This window comes from Thermobia domestica, chromosome 5, assembly GCF_964235325.1.
Source record: "Thermobia domestica chromosome 5, izTheDome1.hap1.1, whole genome shotgun sequence".
Taxonomy (NCBI): domain Eukaryota; kingdom Metazoa; phylum Arthropoda; class Insecta; order Zygentoma; family Lepismatidae; genus Thermobia; species Thermobia domestica.
In genome coordinates, this window is record NC_137458.1 from 174,269,599 (window position 1) to 174,285,494 (window position 15,896).

Consider the following 15,896-nt stretch of genomic DNA (forward strand, 5'->3'; position numbering starts at 1 on the left):
TATTTGGGGGTCCATGACGAAGTGAACGTTTCCCACAAAAGGAAAAGAACCACTAACTTTCACTTTTGACTACGGAATTCCAGTACTTGATGAACACTTTCCTCCAATCTCAAGTACGTTTGTAGGCCCTATATAATTTTTATAAGAAATGTAATATTCATATATTTTAGTATTTATATATTGTTATGTACATTTTTGTTACCCAGAAAGTTGATGTCCAAAATGTGTGTTATGTTTGTAATTCAATGTTCCTATAAGACACAATTGTATAATAGGGGGCGCGGTGGCTCAGTGGTAGAGCGTTCGCCTCCGGTGCTTGGGGTCCCTGGTTCGATCCCAGCTCGCGCCTTGTGGACTTTGTGGTGGACAAACACCGTGCTCGTGGGTTTTCTCGGGGTTCTCCCACTTTCTTCATTCCACCATTTCACTCATCTCTCATTATCACCGTCTCCTTTAGCCTAACCGGCATAACCGTGGGACGTTAAACTTCAAGATTTCATTTCATTTCATTTTACAATTGTATAATATAACACTGTTTGAGTAAAATCTAATATGCTTATATCATTACAAATTTTGACATTACGGGAAAATAACTGTCATACTCGTGTTCAGCGGGTGCAAATCATTAAGAAACCAATGAAAAATCAACAGAAGCACGACTACAATGTTTGTGTTATGCTTGTAGTTCAATGTTCTCATAAGATACAATTGTATAATATGTTACTGTTTTAATAAAATCTGATATGCTTATATTATCACAAATTTTGACATTACGGGAAAATAACTGCCATACTCGTGTTCAGCGGGTGCAAATCATTAAGAAACCGACGAAAAACCAACATAAGCACGGCCTTGATCAAAATTTGTATACCATTGTAATCAATGCCCTCAATTTCCTTAGTGCAGTTCAAACCAATTTTCCTGCAAGCTGTTACACGACAACTAGTCTAGTTGTCTACGTGTCGAACTGCTGAGCCAAAGGACGAGGGACCGAATCTCGGAGATGGACATGAAAATTTTTATTCCTTGCAGAATTATACATTTCACCCATAATAAAATGAGCATTAAAACAGTTTGTGTTTTAGTGGAAAAGTAAGATTTTATTTCAAGTTAAACTTGTGAGCAGTGAAGCAAAACGAATTGGGCTCATGGTTGTCTGAATAACTGACGATTTGAATAAATCATACGACACACCTTTAAAGTTTTCATGTATGTGTTCGTAATTCTTTTCTCTACTTCCTAAAGTGACCAGTTAATGTGCTAATACAATATTTCTAACAAGCGCCTCTGGTATTGTTAAAATTCGCAGAAGCGCGAGAAGTCAGCGTGCAGAACTGCTTGTCGCGAATTATCAACACCGCTCAAAGCCAATTGGACGCCGCGTGAAGCCTACTCAAGGTCATGCTGCTTGTCATCTGAAACACACAATATAGCTACTTTTAAGAGCGTCAAACTCTTGGATGGGTTTTATTTATACGATAAAATATATAAAATAAGAAAGTTTCTTCTTGGGGGGGGGGGGAGATTGGGCTGATCGCCTCTCTGGATCCGCCCCTGAACTGAATAATAGCACGAATTCCCTGCTTTTAGTCGACATTTGAGTTCTTTGTTGATGTGATTTTGTTCTGTTAATATTGATACTAGATTTTTGAAAGTATTCAATTTGTCGAAAGCATTATTTGATATTTTGATGCATCCATAACTTCCATGCTCTTAGTTTTCTCTACATTTACTTCTAAACCCTGTCCTTGCAAGCGTTTAATAAAACATCTGCATTTCTTTCTCTTCTATTCTTAAGTTTTTGTTCACCTTTTTTTGTACGATTTTTCGTGTTGTACTGTACGTGCTTATGAGTTTAAAAATGAGAAAAAGTATCATACTATAACCTTTTATAAGACTAATTTACACGAATAGATCTTCTCCTCTGGGATTACAACAATAGGTTTGTGCAGTCATAAGAGATTATAATCTTTGCATCGTGTAACCGGCGAAATGTGGAATGATCAACCTTGACTATAATTGATGGGATAAACTAGAACCCAAACTTAAAGACAATAAAGGTTTTAGCATTGAACAGTTAGGAGATAAGGAAAGCCCAATCTGTTATAGAGATAGTGTCAGTTTTGAAGCAAGGCCATTACAATATGCAACTGTTCTTTCGTGTTTATGAGGATAGTCTAAGATGCATCCTTTGTACTTAATTTGCGATTGTTATCATTGCGTGCAACTACTGAGTTGCATGCTACAATCTTCTGTATGTTGTGAAACATCGATGAAGAACTCTCCATTATGAGGCAAAGGAAAATAAGTTTTCAAAACCAACATACGGTAGTACATTCGTATAGGGTTGTCAGAAATTAACTACCACGTCTACACGGGAGCTCGCAAAGTGGAGTTATGACACAAAGCATGTCAATGAAATTTTGGAGTGAGCTTGAGAGAAAGTTAGTTGGAACTTACGAGAAATTAAAACGTATTTAAAATGTGTAATTTATGCAAGAACCATCCGTTTTAATCAAAACCGTACTCAAGGAATATTGCGTATCAGAGATATTGAATTCTTTAAAAACAAGTAATGGTGAAAATGCCAGGTGAATTACCGCACCCTTGAGCCTTCACGGCATAAGAGCGGAACGTAAAACTGACAGATTTCATTTTCATTTCATATCAGGTGAATTTAGAAGGATGTGTCATGGACCAAGGAGAATTTTAGTCAGCTAAAGTTACAGCCTCCAAAAGGTCCTATTCCAAGCTCAGTTAGGAATAAAATCACTATGTAAATAATTTCGCCCAGGAGTGTGTGTGGTGGTGGTGGTGGGGCGTGATGTCTAGTAATAGCCACATAAGATAAGGCGCAAATTGATGACTGAATTTGCTTATTGTTATTTAATTTGCTCAGGTGAATGAAACAAAGGATACAAACACATCTTCACTCTATATACTCATACCAGAACAAATCGCGAATTAGATCAATGATGAGTGAACAATGTGGATATCAGGATAAATACGAATAGGTCGCATAGAGTCGGAAAATGAAAGGCCTTTGATGGGCCAAGAGGATAGTGGAAGGGTGCCCTTAATAAAAGATATTAGCAATAACAATCATAACTGTCTTAGGTATCATCTGCTGGTGGATTTTTTATTTTTCGTCGTTGAACAAACAAGTTCCTTAATCCATACAATTTACTACTAAGCTAAAATAAACAAGAAAGTGAAGTAGAGAATGGTGCCTAAACTTTTCGTCCACTTCTGTGTTCTTTTGTGGTCAAGGGCTAATCCATGTATTCCCTGCACATGTGTTGCTATTCTCGATGAGGGTAACTGACTCGATACAAGCTCTGGTATTCTATAACGGGCCCCGTCAATGTAACATTGGTGTTTGAAAGAGACGCTAAACGTAAATACACCAAACAAGTATAATCCTATCAACCAACACGAACATTGATCCAAAAGATATGATGTGTTCCCTGCTGAAGCTTACCGCTTTATATGAATCTGGAAACAAATGATGTGAAAAAAGGTTTAATTTAGTTTACAATTGCACATAAGTACTTCGACTTTTGAAGTTTTATTCTTATATAACATAGATACCCGCAAGGAAGAGCAATAAAATTTCGCCACTGAAATTTTAGAAGGAAGGAAGGCGGCATTTATTTTAGTAGAGTACAAATCTATCTTTCCAAGAACAAAGCTTTAATCAAGGCGGGAGAAGGAAGTGCGGTAGATATGAGAACTAGTAAGGAATTTAAGAGTAAATATTACTTTTACGAAGGACACATGATACTCTTGTAAAGACATTTCTTCTCTTTCCAATTAACGCGAGTAGATACAGGGTTGAAAAGACATCCAATCATTAGCTATCTTGCACATTGTTAAGAACCTTAAGTGTATATAGAAAGAAATACTTAAGAAAAGAGGCAGGAAAAAGTGAGGAAAAAATATTCTATTGATTTGAGGATGCTTAGGCAAAGATGACAAAGATGCACTTGAGACACTTTTAAAATATTAATTATACTAAGGATTTTTAAAACGAAACTTTCTATTTTTTATTGATTTGTGTTACATTTATAGGTTTTATTCTGGAAAATGTTTGAGAAATTCGGAAGAAAATATGTAATCTCACTTTATATTGCATATTTAGGCATTTAACTTTTTCTTGTAAGGATTTGACATTATTAACCCTTTCACAGAGGAAGTCGACTTTTGTCGACAGAAACAAAATTTCCTTAACATGCGAATGTCGACTATAGTCGACGTGTTAAAATTTGTTTGTCCGTATCTTGGCTTTGTCGAGAGTAGTCGCCAAAGTTGTACCGTTCATTTTTTTTGTGTGTTCTATTGTTTTCGATAAACAATAGAAATCACACAGAAAACCTTTGGCGACTACAATCGACGAAACCAAGATACAGACAAATTCTAACACGTCGACTATAATCGACATTCGCAGGTTAGGGAAATTTTTTTCCGTCGCCTTCCCCAGTGAAAGGGTTAAAGATATATAAAGTCTGGTCTTGTGAGCTGATCGTTATTGAAATCGAGTTATTTTGAGGTAAAAGTTACAATGAACCAGTTTATGCTTCCTTGCCCTGAAATTCGATGCAGGATTATAATATGAACCCTGAAGGCTTGAAAATTACTTCATAAGAGTAAACATGTACTAACATATGCCTTATCCTTCTACATGCATCCGAAACTTTAGCATCCCACCTTTGGTGCTTGGAGTCCTGGGTTTTATTCCTGATGGGAATACAGAATTGTGTGTTGATTAAGTTATCACATCTGCTTATACATCTTGCTTTCTCAGACATTTATACTTCTCAAAACTGAAAAAAGTCATTATCTTCAGACGAAGAGGATAAAGTATCATGGGAAGAGTATTTTGCACGCTGGAAGAAATTGTTTCCATGAATGCATAAAGGGTTTTGAACATAGAGCAAGTGCATTAATGTAAGTGAAGATTAGGTTGAAAAATAAATTTTCAAGACAAATTTAAAACAAATATATTTTCAGGACTTTTCAAATTACCATCTATGAAGAAAATCATTTCTGAGTCGTTTTTTTAAAAAATCATTGAAAAAATCTAATTCCTATTGTATACTATTTCTATTCTAGAATGAACTCCTTCGTGGTTAAGTGGTTAGCGTACGCGCCTTTGGCGTGGGAGACCCAGGTTCGATTCCTAGCAGGAGCTCATGTGGTTCGGATTCCATGTCAATCAGTAAGTCCAATCTCATATAGCCTCTCTGCTGAAAGGGACGTTAAACTCAAAATCAACTGAACTCAACTCTATTTTAAAATTTCGCAACAACAACAAAAAAAATCTTCTGGTAGACTACAGGATAATAAAATTGTTATTCGTGATACGAAAAGACCTCTATCCCTCCCCAATTGTCTAATTTCTAGCAGCCTCCCCTTGCTCCCGGTTGAAGAGTATTGAACTCATTACTATGGTTCTGATTTCACCATAAATTTCCTTCTCGGTGTAAAAAGGGGACGCTTAAACTTCAACAAACTACAAAAAATAGTTTCAAGTGCTATTTCTGGAGAACAATATGAACAAACTGCTCAAACCACATTCTCTTTAGAGCTTCTTATTAAACTGAGTATTACTATATTATTTTCAATGAAATGCTCCTGACATACCAACAAAGTCATTATAGCCATTATCCAAAAACACTGTCTACCAATAAATGACCCTTTCTGAACTTTTTCCCGAGAGGAATGGATTATCCCAAGTAGTAGTATTGTTGGCGAATCACTAGAGCCATTTTAGAGAATCATATAAACAAAACTTCAGTTTTTCTAACAATTTCTCTTTTTGAAGAGTTCTTAAAGAAATTAGTTAATGTCATATTATAGGATTTTTAATGAAATATTGTTTTATGAAATATGAACAAAATCGCTTAATCTGTTTCAAGAAAATTTTGTTAACGTACCTTTCCCCACTAGCAAACCATTCCCTTTGAACTTCTCTTACACAAACGGGTGATTACATTATAGGACTTTTAATAAAATATAAATTTGTGAAATGCAGACTGACGTAAGTCAGTTTACCCATACAGTCACACTTGTGTTACCTGGATAAACTGAGTTATGAGTAATCCTGCTTGAACAGCATCGTTACAGCCGTTCTGAAAAGCCATCGTCCAGAAAGCATTCACCCTACCATCCTTGCTCATTTTTTTAAATGAATTATATCAATTTGTATTTTGTATTTTATTATTATTATTATTATTATTATTATTATTATTATTATTATTATTATTATTATTATTATTATTATTATTATTATTATTTAGAAAGTCATACGAACTTTCTCCCCCCTATCAATTGACTATCCTTTTTAAAATTTTGTGAGAAAATAAATTTTGTTTACAAAGTATGAACAAAATCGACTTAACCAAGTATCTATCTATCCCTTTTGGATTTTAACAAAAAACTGACTTGTGCAATATTGTACAATTGATAATGAAATACAGAATACTGACAATGTCTCTTTATAATTTCATACATTTGGATCCATGCAACGTGAGTTTCAGTCACCACGGCATGGTGCATCCTCAGGTTGCAGATCGAGGAGAAGACTTCTAGATACAGAGGTTAGCTTCGAATATAGTCAATAAACAGTCGCAGACAGACGACAACAGGAGGTAATCCAGCTCAGGGGTTTGGCATGAAGCTAACAACCTCATCCTGTAGAAAGAGGTACTTGTTCAGAAAAATTCACATAAGCCTCTTATCAAAGCTGATAACTCTGCACGACCTCAGCAAAATAAAATGAACGAGATTTGAAACACGGAATGCGAAAATAGGACAAGAGGATATTTTCAAACTGATTATAGGGAACGAAAGTCTGCAGAAGGAAAGTAATGATAACGGTGTTAAGCTTGTAAACTTTGTAACATCCAGAAACCTTATCGTGAAGAATACAAAATTCCCACCATCGCGATGTTCATAAATATACTTGGACCCTACCAGACGGGAAAATACATAATCAAATTGATCACGTTTTAATAGATAGAAGAAGACAATCTGGCATAACTGATGTTCAGTTGTTTAGAGGAGTTGACTGTGACACTGATCACTACCTAGTAGCAGCGATAATAAGATAAAAATTATCGCTAAATAAGGGAAATATTCGTTATCTGAAAACAGAGAGGTTTAACTTAAAGAAATTAGTTAACGATGACAAGCACTTTCTACAAAAATCTCGTACATAGAAATATATCGCATGATCCTCTCTACTGTCTTTCCCAGAGTTTACTTTTTTATTTGCTTATTTGTATTGGATGCTAATCGATGCACAATAAGCAAATATATATTTACGCGTATTTTTAGAAACCTAGTTCCGAGGAGTGGAGGAAGAGAAAAAATCAATATGCTGAATAAGGTAAAAGCTGAATATTTAATTTTCATTTTTATTGTATGCTATTTTATTTTGATTTATTTTATTTTTTTCTGAAAGAGTTAGAAAGGAGAGAAGTTAATGATTTTATTCTGTTTATTTTGAACAAAGGGAATATGTAGGTTTTTGCTACAAGAAAAACAAGTTGGTCATTCCTTGCACAAATATGGAAGACATAGAATGGGACGGGCGAAATTTTGTTCGCAGTAATATTTAACATCAGTTACTATTACTTCTATTCTATTAATTGAGAATAATAATAATAACAAAATATCTGACCTGATCCAACCCTATCCTTCAGTTCGGAGTATCCACTTCCCCACTTATTGAGCGATGTGTTAGTCAGATGACAGAAGAGATTCTCTAAATCCGAGAGATCAAATTTGGCCGTAGCAAACCTCACCAATCCTTCCCTGTACATATAGATTGTCAAGGGACGGTACGAAGGCACACAAACGTAGAGGCGAAGATCGAATTTGTATCCTCCAATGAGAAGAGGGTTTGAGACGTACTGCTGCACAACGGCATCTGTGTTGTAGTTGAGGTCTGATAATTCCTGTAATATAAATACACGTATATTGGTTACTATTTCTAAGAAAACATCCAATTTAAATGACACTTAGATTGAAGACACAGTCTAAAGGACCTCATCTGTACGATATTTCAACAAACGTCGGCTTCACTGAAAAGTAAAGCAACTGTACGAATTATCATGGTTATCATAAACGAATTAGAAACAAAATATATATAGTTTAATGTTCGTTATTAGGTCACCTAAGTGGAACTTATTGTATGTGCGTTATTCCATAGGATAACTCTTAAAAGAAAACGAATTTTTAAATTATATTTTCTTGCAACATATATCTAGAACGATTATCTCGGCCGACTTCATTACTAGAGTCAATGAGTTAATACTTTACCTGGTAACAGTGCTTAGGATCGTCCACACGATATCCCTTGAACGAAAGCGAATTTTTGAACTCTGTTCTTTGCAATAGATAGCTAAAGCTATTATTTCGGACGGGTTCGTTAATGATGTCGGGTCTGTTAACATCTTCAATCGGGTAACGGCAGTGGTGTCATGTCATTCTAATTGTTTATCAACCGGTTTTGCATCTATCTATCTATCTATCTATCTATCTATCTATCTATCTATCTATCTATCTATCTATATATATATCTATATATCTATATATATATATATATATATATATATATATATATATATATATATATATATATATATAGAGGGAGAGAGAGAGAGAGAGAGAGAGAGAGAAGATGAATAGATATAACTCTGTTAGGAAACAAATCATACAAGGTAGACAAAAGCAAATTTTTAGTGGATACCACAAGTGACAAGTAAAGACTACACGGCATCCTAATATAAGGTGCTGTGACAAAATTAGGTAGCACTGCGAGTATCTTGGAAATGAATTATCGAACATAGCAGGGGCAGATCCAGAATGGACTTCTGAAGAGGGGGGGGGCGGTGGGTTGTAATACCGCTGCTTAGAGCTACTTTTAAGAGTTCCAAACTCCGGGATGGGTTTTATTTATATATACAAATAAAAGAAGTTTCCCCGATCGTTCCCCCCCTGGATCCACCCCTGCAAGATAGATGGCTGTCGAAAAGTGTTGGAAAGACTTTAATCCAGCAATGGATCGACAATTGTTGATAATGATATGTCTACATTTCAAATATAAATAACTCTCACCACTACATACATGTGATACCAGTTCTCATTCTTGATATCTTAACATTTGAGAATAAGAAATAAACGCTTATACTTTGTTTTGAGAGATCATATGTTTAACCCTATAGGTGAAAGAATTTCTAAAAACAAAGATAATTAAAATAAAATTTACTGTTCCTGTATAATTTAATAAAATTACTGTTATGTCTGGCTATAACAACGGTTCTGCGAACTGGAAATATTTTAACAATCGGTTCTAGAGAACCGGTGCAAACCGGCTGAACAGCACCACTGGGTAAGGGTGACCCTAACAGCAGCTGCCCATATGCCATTTTCCTCTATATAGAAACAAAGGTAGCAGAAGTTCCATATCTCGCTATTGGAAGGCAGCAAACATCCTCCAGCTGTTGACAACTACCGGACAAAATTGAAGCTTCTAGTGTGTGATTCTTTCTACTGTCAAATAGATTTTATTATGTTATGTAATACGTTAATGGAAACACATTGAACATGTCCTGTAACAGTGGGTGTCCTTATCGTACCATCAACCTCTTTTGGTCCTGGAAAATCCGGGACCGTCATGGAATCGAGATACGCGTCCCGGCGTCCCGAAAATATTTCTCGGAATGCCTAAATGTCCCGGATTTCAGCGAAGAAGAAAGGAAGGGAATATTATAGTTTCCTTTTTTTCACAGGATTAGGTATATAATTATTATCTTCAACTTCCGGCGTAAGCATACATGCGAGTTGTTGAATAGTTGTTTGTTAAAAAATAACAGAAATAAAGTAAAAAGTCAACGAAAGAAGTTCTTTGAAGGTAACAAAAGCCGTCAGAAGATATTGTCAATGAATTAACAGTTCTAAAAACAAGTATACAGCGCGAACAGACAAAACGTGTAAAAGGAGACATCATACCTTGAATGAGCTAAAACAGACTGAAAGCCACGAAACATAACAGATTCTAAGGAATAAAAAAATGCTTACCAAGGGGGAAGGGGTAAATCATCTGCTCACGTTTGCTTAACTAGGGAGAAGAATGTCTACTAAACTGACTAAAAATGTGATTACATATTACTTGAACAACTCTACCTAATGGGACAAAGTAAATTAGTATATAACACTTCTTTTCATTTTAAGCATTTCAAAGATTCTCGTAATTTAGTAGCGTCCCGGATTTTCATTTTTGAAATATGGCAACCCGAACTTCTTTTGTTGAATACGTAACAAAGAACTAGTCATACCTTCGTAATGATTAACTCTTAAGCAAAAATAACACTACTATTCAATTTTAGTTCAGTGACAAGAATTTGTTACGAAAATATCATCGCATGATATGGTTTTTATTTAAAGACAGTTGCGTAAAATTGCAGGTGGCTGCCTGCGACAGAACGTGATTGTGATGTGTCCTCAAACATTTTCTCTCATCTCTATTCCCCATCTACATAGCACCTTTGCTTTTATTTTGCAGCGTTTACTATTTATTATGTTTTCATATTTTTAAAATCATCCTGTAGGTTAAATTTTATTTACAAAATCTACTCAAGAATTAATTGAAATAAGGAATGTGTATGTATTTGTGGAAATCTCAGTTACTACAACTAACTCGAACAGACTAACTATAAACTTTTGTAACAATTATTAAACATAAAGAAGGATACTTTGATAGCATTATAGATAATTATGAAGAACATCTAATAAATTGGGGAACAAACAATTAATAAAATGTTTCCAATTTTACTTGAGAAATACGTGAAATGCATTAAAATATACACACAATAGAAACCTATTAATGACATATAAAACAGTCAGAAAAAAGAAAAATACTGCAAGTGAAACTGTACAATAATTTTGTGAAGAAAACAGCAAACTATTTAGGTAAAAATTGGAAAAGATATGTTTATATCTAGGAAATTAAATTTGTCCGTAACTCCAAATGTTTTAGTAATAGGAGTTTACCCGATGTTTTCAATGCAACGATTAGGGGGTCTAATTGTCATATTTAACTAATAAAAGAAAACTTTTCTCTCTTCTGTATTTTTGTAAACTTGAACCTTGCTCTATGAGCTTATTGGTGTACCAATACTAAAGACGAAAGTAAGTTTTGCATGCTATGTCATTTACAAGGGGCATAGATTGGTGAAACTTGAACTATACATAGAAAGTGTTGGCACAGTTTGAAACAGTAAGAAACTGAAAGAAGCGCATAATTAGAACAAACTTCTATATAGTGTCAATAACTTACACTGAAAGCACTGCGACTCATAATGCCTTCCCCTGATTTTACGAAAGGAGTGAAGTGGTTGTTAAAAGGGTGTGTGGTCACGAACAACGATGCATGCTCTACAATGGCTCCCATCCTGCTTACAAAGTTAGTAATGAATTATAAGGTATGTAGTTGTATTACTCCACCAGCGCTGTTTGCAACTATTGGATGATCATTGGTGCAACTAGATGTACTGCAAGAAGTCTTTCTATAGCTTCCCAAGCGTGCTCGATGGGATTGAAATCGGAGGCTGACCAGTCCATTCGTGTATATCCTCTTGTTGCAAGAGTTCCGCACCTGCGTGATTTGATGCGGTCGTGCATTGTTATCCATAAAGAACCTGAAGCAGACTACACCTCTTAAAATATGACGTGGAAAAGAAGTACAATGTTACAGTAACGTTGACCGGTAAATATATCGCGTTCAAAAATGGAGAAGTCAGTATGTGCAAGTAGCATTATATCTCCCCACTAAAGAACAACGAACTACCAAAACAATCTGCTCGACATTCATCGTCAGATGAGTGTACATCCAGAATCATTACTCAGGATGAAACTGCTTTCATCTAAGAAGATGCAGCCCTACTCTATTTTGATCCACTCCTGATGTTCTCGGCACCACCGCAAACAATGCTAGCGATGTGCGGATGCAAAGAGACTATTCTCATGCAGAAGACGAAACACTGTGGAGTGTGAGATTTGGTGTCTTTAGGTTTTTAAGATGTCTTTGCAATCGCGCGTGTTGTTTGACATTGGTCCTTCCTTGCCTGTTTCAGGATGTAGCAGTCATTCTCTGATGTAATTGATCATGGTCAACCACGATTCCTCCTTTGCACAACATTGCCTGTGGTTCGGAATGCTGCTCATGTATGTGAGACAATGCTGTAGCAATACCAAACTTCTGAGCCACATTCGTCATATTTCATTCATCTTCCAGTTTCCCGACGATTCTCTCTCGTGTAGTCACCCATATGTTGTCGCCAGGCCATGTTGTTGTGAATAACACTACCACATAACAAGTTAACAGCTCTCCGACACACGCTGTCTCGTTTCTTTCATTCAGTTGCTTTGTATTGGTATAGTACGCCCATTTGACACTACAGTCATGGTGATGTCATTCTATGCAACGTCTTAGTCCTGGTGTCAAGTAGGAGACCTCTGGCAAGACACTGCTGGACTTTAATTCATTTCCCCCGACTACGCAATATTTGATGTTACTTTATCTATCTCCTCCTTAACTTTTGCTATCAGTGTACAGTATTATGAGTACTGTGTCTATACGTATATTGGTTTCAGATGTGTAAAAGAACATAAACAATTGCTTACAGTAACGAAACTTTCTGCACTGTAGCATTAGAGACAAATCAAGTAATAAATCATCATTTGAAATACGTAAGGAATCGACAACTAAAAGGATATTCAAAATTACTTTGTTTCCCTTGGTCAACTATGTACTTTTACGAATCACATTCTTCGTGATTAATAGTAATTAACTTACCCTGAATAATGATATTCCACGTCCTTGACTCCGTCCTACGGGTTTACAGATCCAAACATCTTTTCGTGTAGCCATGTCATCCTTATTGTTCTTCTTAGTATATTCAGCAACAAGTTTTGTGTACTCAACAGGTAGATTGTAGGCAACTGGGCTGAAAAGAAGAACGAAACAATTAAACAACAGAAATGCTCTTTTTCAACAGTTATAAAGTTTATCTTCTGTTACTTCTCTTAAACCTTACGCAAATGTAAATTTTTGTTTTAGTAACTTTCTTGTACTAGTTAACTGGATCTTTAAGATATATATATATATATATATATATATATATATATATATATATAATTTTAAAGAAAGTCACATTCTTTGAAACAAAGCCTTGCTATTTGTATTGTATGCTATCCAATCCAATCACCATTATTATGTGGGCTGGTTTGGAAACAGAAGAGCAGGGTGTATCTATCGTCTAACACCTATCTTTTAATATCAACTAACATTTCATTTCAAAATGTGCACGAAGCAAATGAAAGAAATAGAAAACATCAATTCCGACAATATGTACAAATAGCAAATTTTTCGTGAAGTAAGCATCGGAAAGGCAAACTAAATCAAATAGGTTAATAATCCAGTCCCCAGCCTATACCCCCGTAAAAATTTATAGGTCCGGAGAATTTTATTGCTCGAATGAGATAAACAGTGACCGAATAAGAATAAAATCGTAGGTAGACATCTGTTATCCTGTTCGTTATCTTTTGGCAGCCATTTTTCAATATGGTGGCTGCTATAACACTTTCCACATTATCTCGGGAACTACTGACACTTTTTGAGTGATTTAAGAGTATAAACCCATGTTTTCGGGGTTATAAAATCTGATGAAACCATTTCCAAATTTGTTTTAAATAATTTCGAGTATATTCGTACTAACGAGGGAACCTATCCAAGTGTAACTCTGACTTCGAGTCGAGACTATAGCCGTTGGATACCTTGTCCAAAAAGAACATAACACGAAAAGGGATATATCCTCGATCACAACCGTTGCTGAGATATAAGCATGAAAAGTTAGAAATTGAGCTCCATACTATACAAAGTCAGATTCCGGGTCAGATTTCTCGCAAACTGTCAAGTAAGGAAACTCAGCGAATACATATCAAATTTGTGTGGGGAGCACAACACCTTTGACTGAAAAATTTGTGTCCCTGGGGCACTCGCAGGGTCCCGGCAGGGTCCAGCTCAAAATTTGCACATGGAACCGGGGGTCAAGTAGCATATTGTATGAAAGCTATTGTTAAATAAAAGAAGATAGAACAAATCTCAGCTCTTTACGATAACCCTGTGCAAACGGACAACTGGTCAAAATATTAATACAACCTACATCAGAAAATCTATGGCCACGCTTCTAAATTCGTTAAGTTGCGACAATAACAAAATAGAAAAACACGTTTGAAAGTGCAAGGTATTGAAGTAAAACAAATTGCTGCAGAGTCTCTCACAGAGTCGCACAACGGACCTTATCCAAGTATAAGTGTGACTTCGAATGACCAATGGACCATAGAATAACCATGACCATTGGATTTCGTGTCCTAGAAGAGAAAGGATACGTTGTCAATCGCAATCGTCGTGAAAGACGAGAAGGTCAAAAGGCTACGGTATATGCTTTGCGCATCGGGACCCCAAATTCACAGATTGCACTGTGAAATTTCTATCGAGGGATTTGTTGAACGAGAAACATGATAGTAAAGACGAAAAGGAGTAACCTTGAAACTGTGAGGCAACTTGGAGAGGAGTGGGGCTGGAGAAAACTGGAATAATGGTGCAGAAATAAAATATATCGGAGGGTGCTTTTCAGAAAGATACTCTTCCAATAATAATATCCAATTTAGGTCATTCTATTAAAAATATATATTACTTTCTCTTGCGTTGGTAACACTGTTCATCCGGTGATGTTCATCAATACACGGGCAGGTGTCCTTCTTTCTCTAGTTGATTCGTGCGAAGTTTCGTTTCTCTATCTCTTTTGATTTCTCCGTTATCATGATTGGATTTTCTAAATTATATTACAATGTGGAAACGTCATCTCAAGACTGTCGTCAAGTCGGCACGGGTTAACGTTCTCGTAGGGAGCTGCTATTTCTCCAATGCGTGTTTACGGTCACATAGAATGCGTATCGGGTATGCGTATCGTAACTCGAAATTATCTTATTTAAGGGATACCCTAATGTATATCCTAGGCTGTAACAGCGAATTTGTTGTAGCGCAGTCTTTGGTCAGAATACCTCAACGCGTACAGAAGGTAGATAATTTTCCCTTAATCCCTTAATTCTCTGAATTCAAAATCAAATACTTACCTAAAATCATAAATTGATCCATATACTTTCTTCATACATCGCAAATACCTAGCCAAGCAATCCTTTCTGCAAATGCTAGAGCCTCTTGGAATACGATTTGTAAACTGAAACAAAGAAATGATTAATATAAATGAAATGAAGTTACAAAATTTCAACGTTTCCCTTTCCAGTGAAACTTTGAACAAATATCGTATCATAACATCAGTAGCACTGATGTGTGGTGAAATCCATTTTTTCAATGACGTTTACCTTATAAGAACCTAGTCAAAAAATTGACTTTTTAACAGTTTTTCGAGTAAAATGCTCCATAAATCATACATACATGAAAAAGTTAGACGAAAGTGTTATAATTTGGACGATATACAAAAGTATAAGTTGTACAGTCAACGACGAAATTCTTTCCGTTTGATGAAATTAGTTTCGTAAATAACTTTAGAATGGAAGGACAATTCAAATACAAAGGAATATAATTTTGTGTATGTTCCAGCCATACTACCGTTGTAGGTTCGAACAATACCACCGATATTTTCCAAAAGTTTTTACCAAACGGAAAGAAATTTTGTCGCTGACTGTACAATAAGTTCTAAGTACAACTGCAATACAACATTACAATAGGAAAAAATGTTTTCGTAACTAATATACCTACTATTACACGGCTATCATACATACTGAGTACATACACATAAAAGAAA

The 15,896-nt window shown here is 35.6% G+C and overlaps 1 protein-coding gene and 1 non-coding gene across 3 annotated transcripts in view; one reads left to right on the plus strand and one right to left on the minus strand.

Annotated features, from left to right (window-relative positions):
* The window catches only part of LOC145686288 (putative tubulin polyglutamylase TTLL2), a 192,843-nt gene that overhangs the window by 16,981 nt on the left and 159,966 nt on the right, over positions 1-15,896 (minus strand). For both annotated transcript variants that reach the window (XM_081759424.1, XM_081759423.1), the window contains exons 4-6: positions 15,205-15,308; positions 12,863-13,013; positions 7,685-7,961 (exon numbers count right to left, since the gene is read on the minus strand). In XM_081759424.1, the coding sequence (XP_081615550.1) occupies positions 7,685-7,961; positions 12,863-13,013; positions 15,205-15,308 (532 nt within the window). The remainder of the gene's footprint in view (positions 1-7,684; positions 7,962-12,862; positions 13,014-15,204; positions 15,309-15,896) is intronic.
* On the plus strand, positions 278-349 carry TRNAR-CCG (transfer RNA arginine (anticodon CCG)). The gene has a single exon. It is a non-coding gene; the product is annotated as a tRNA-Arg (tRNA).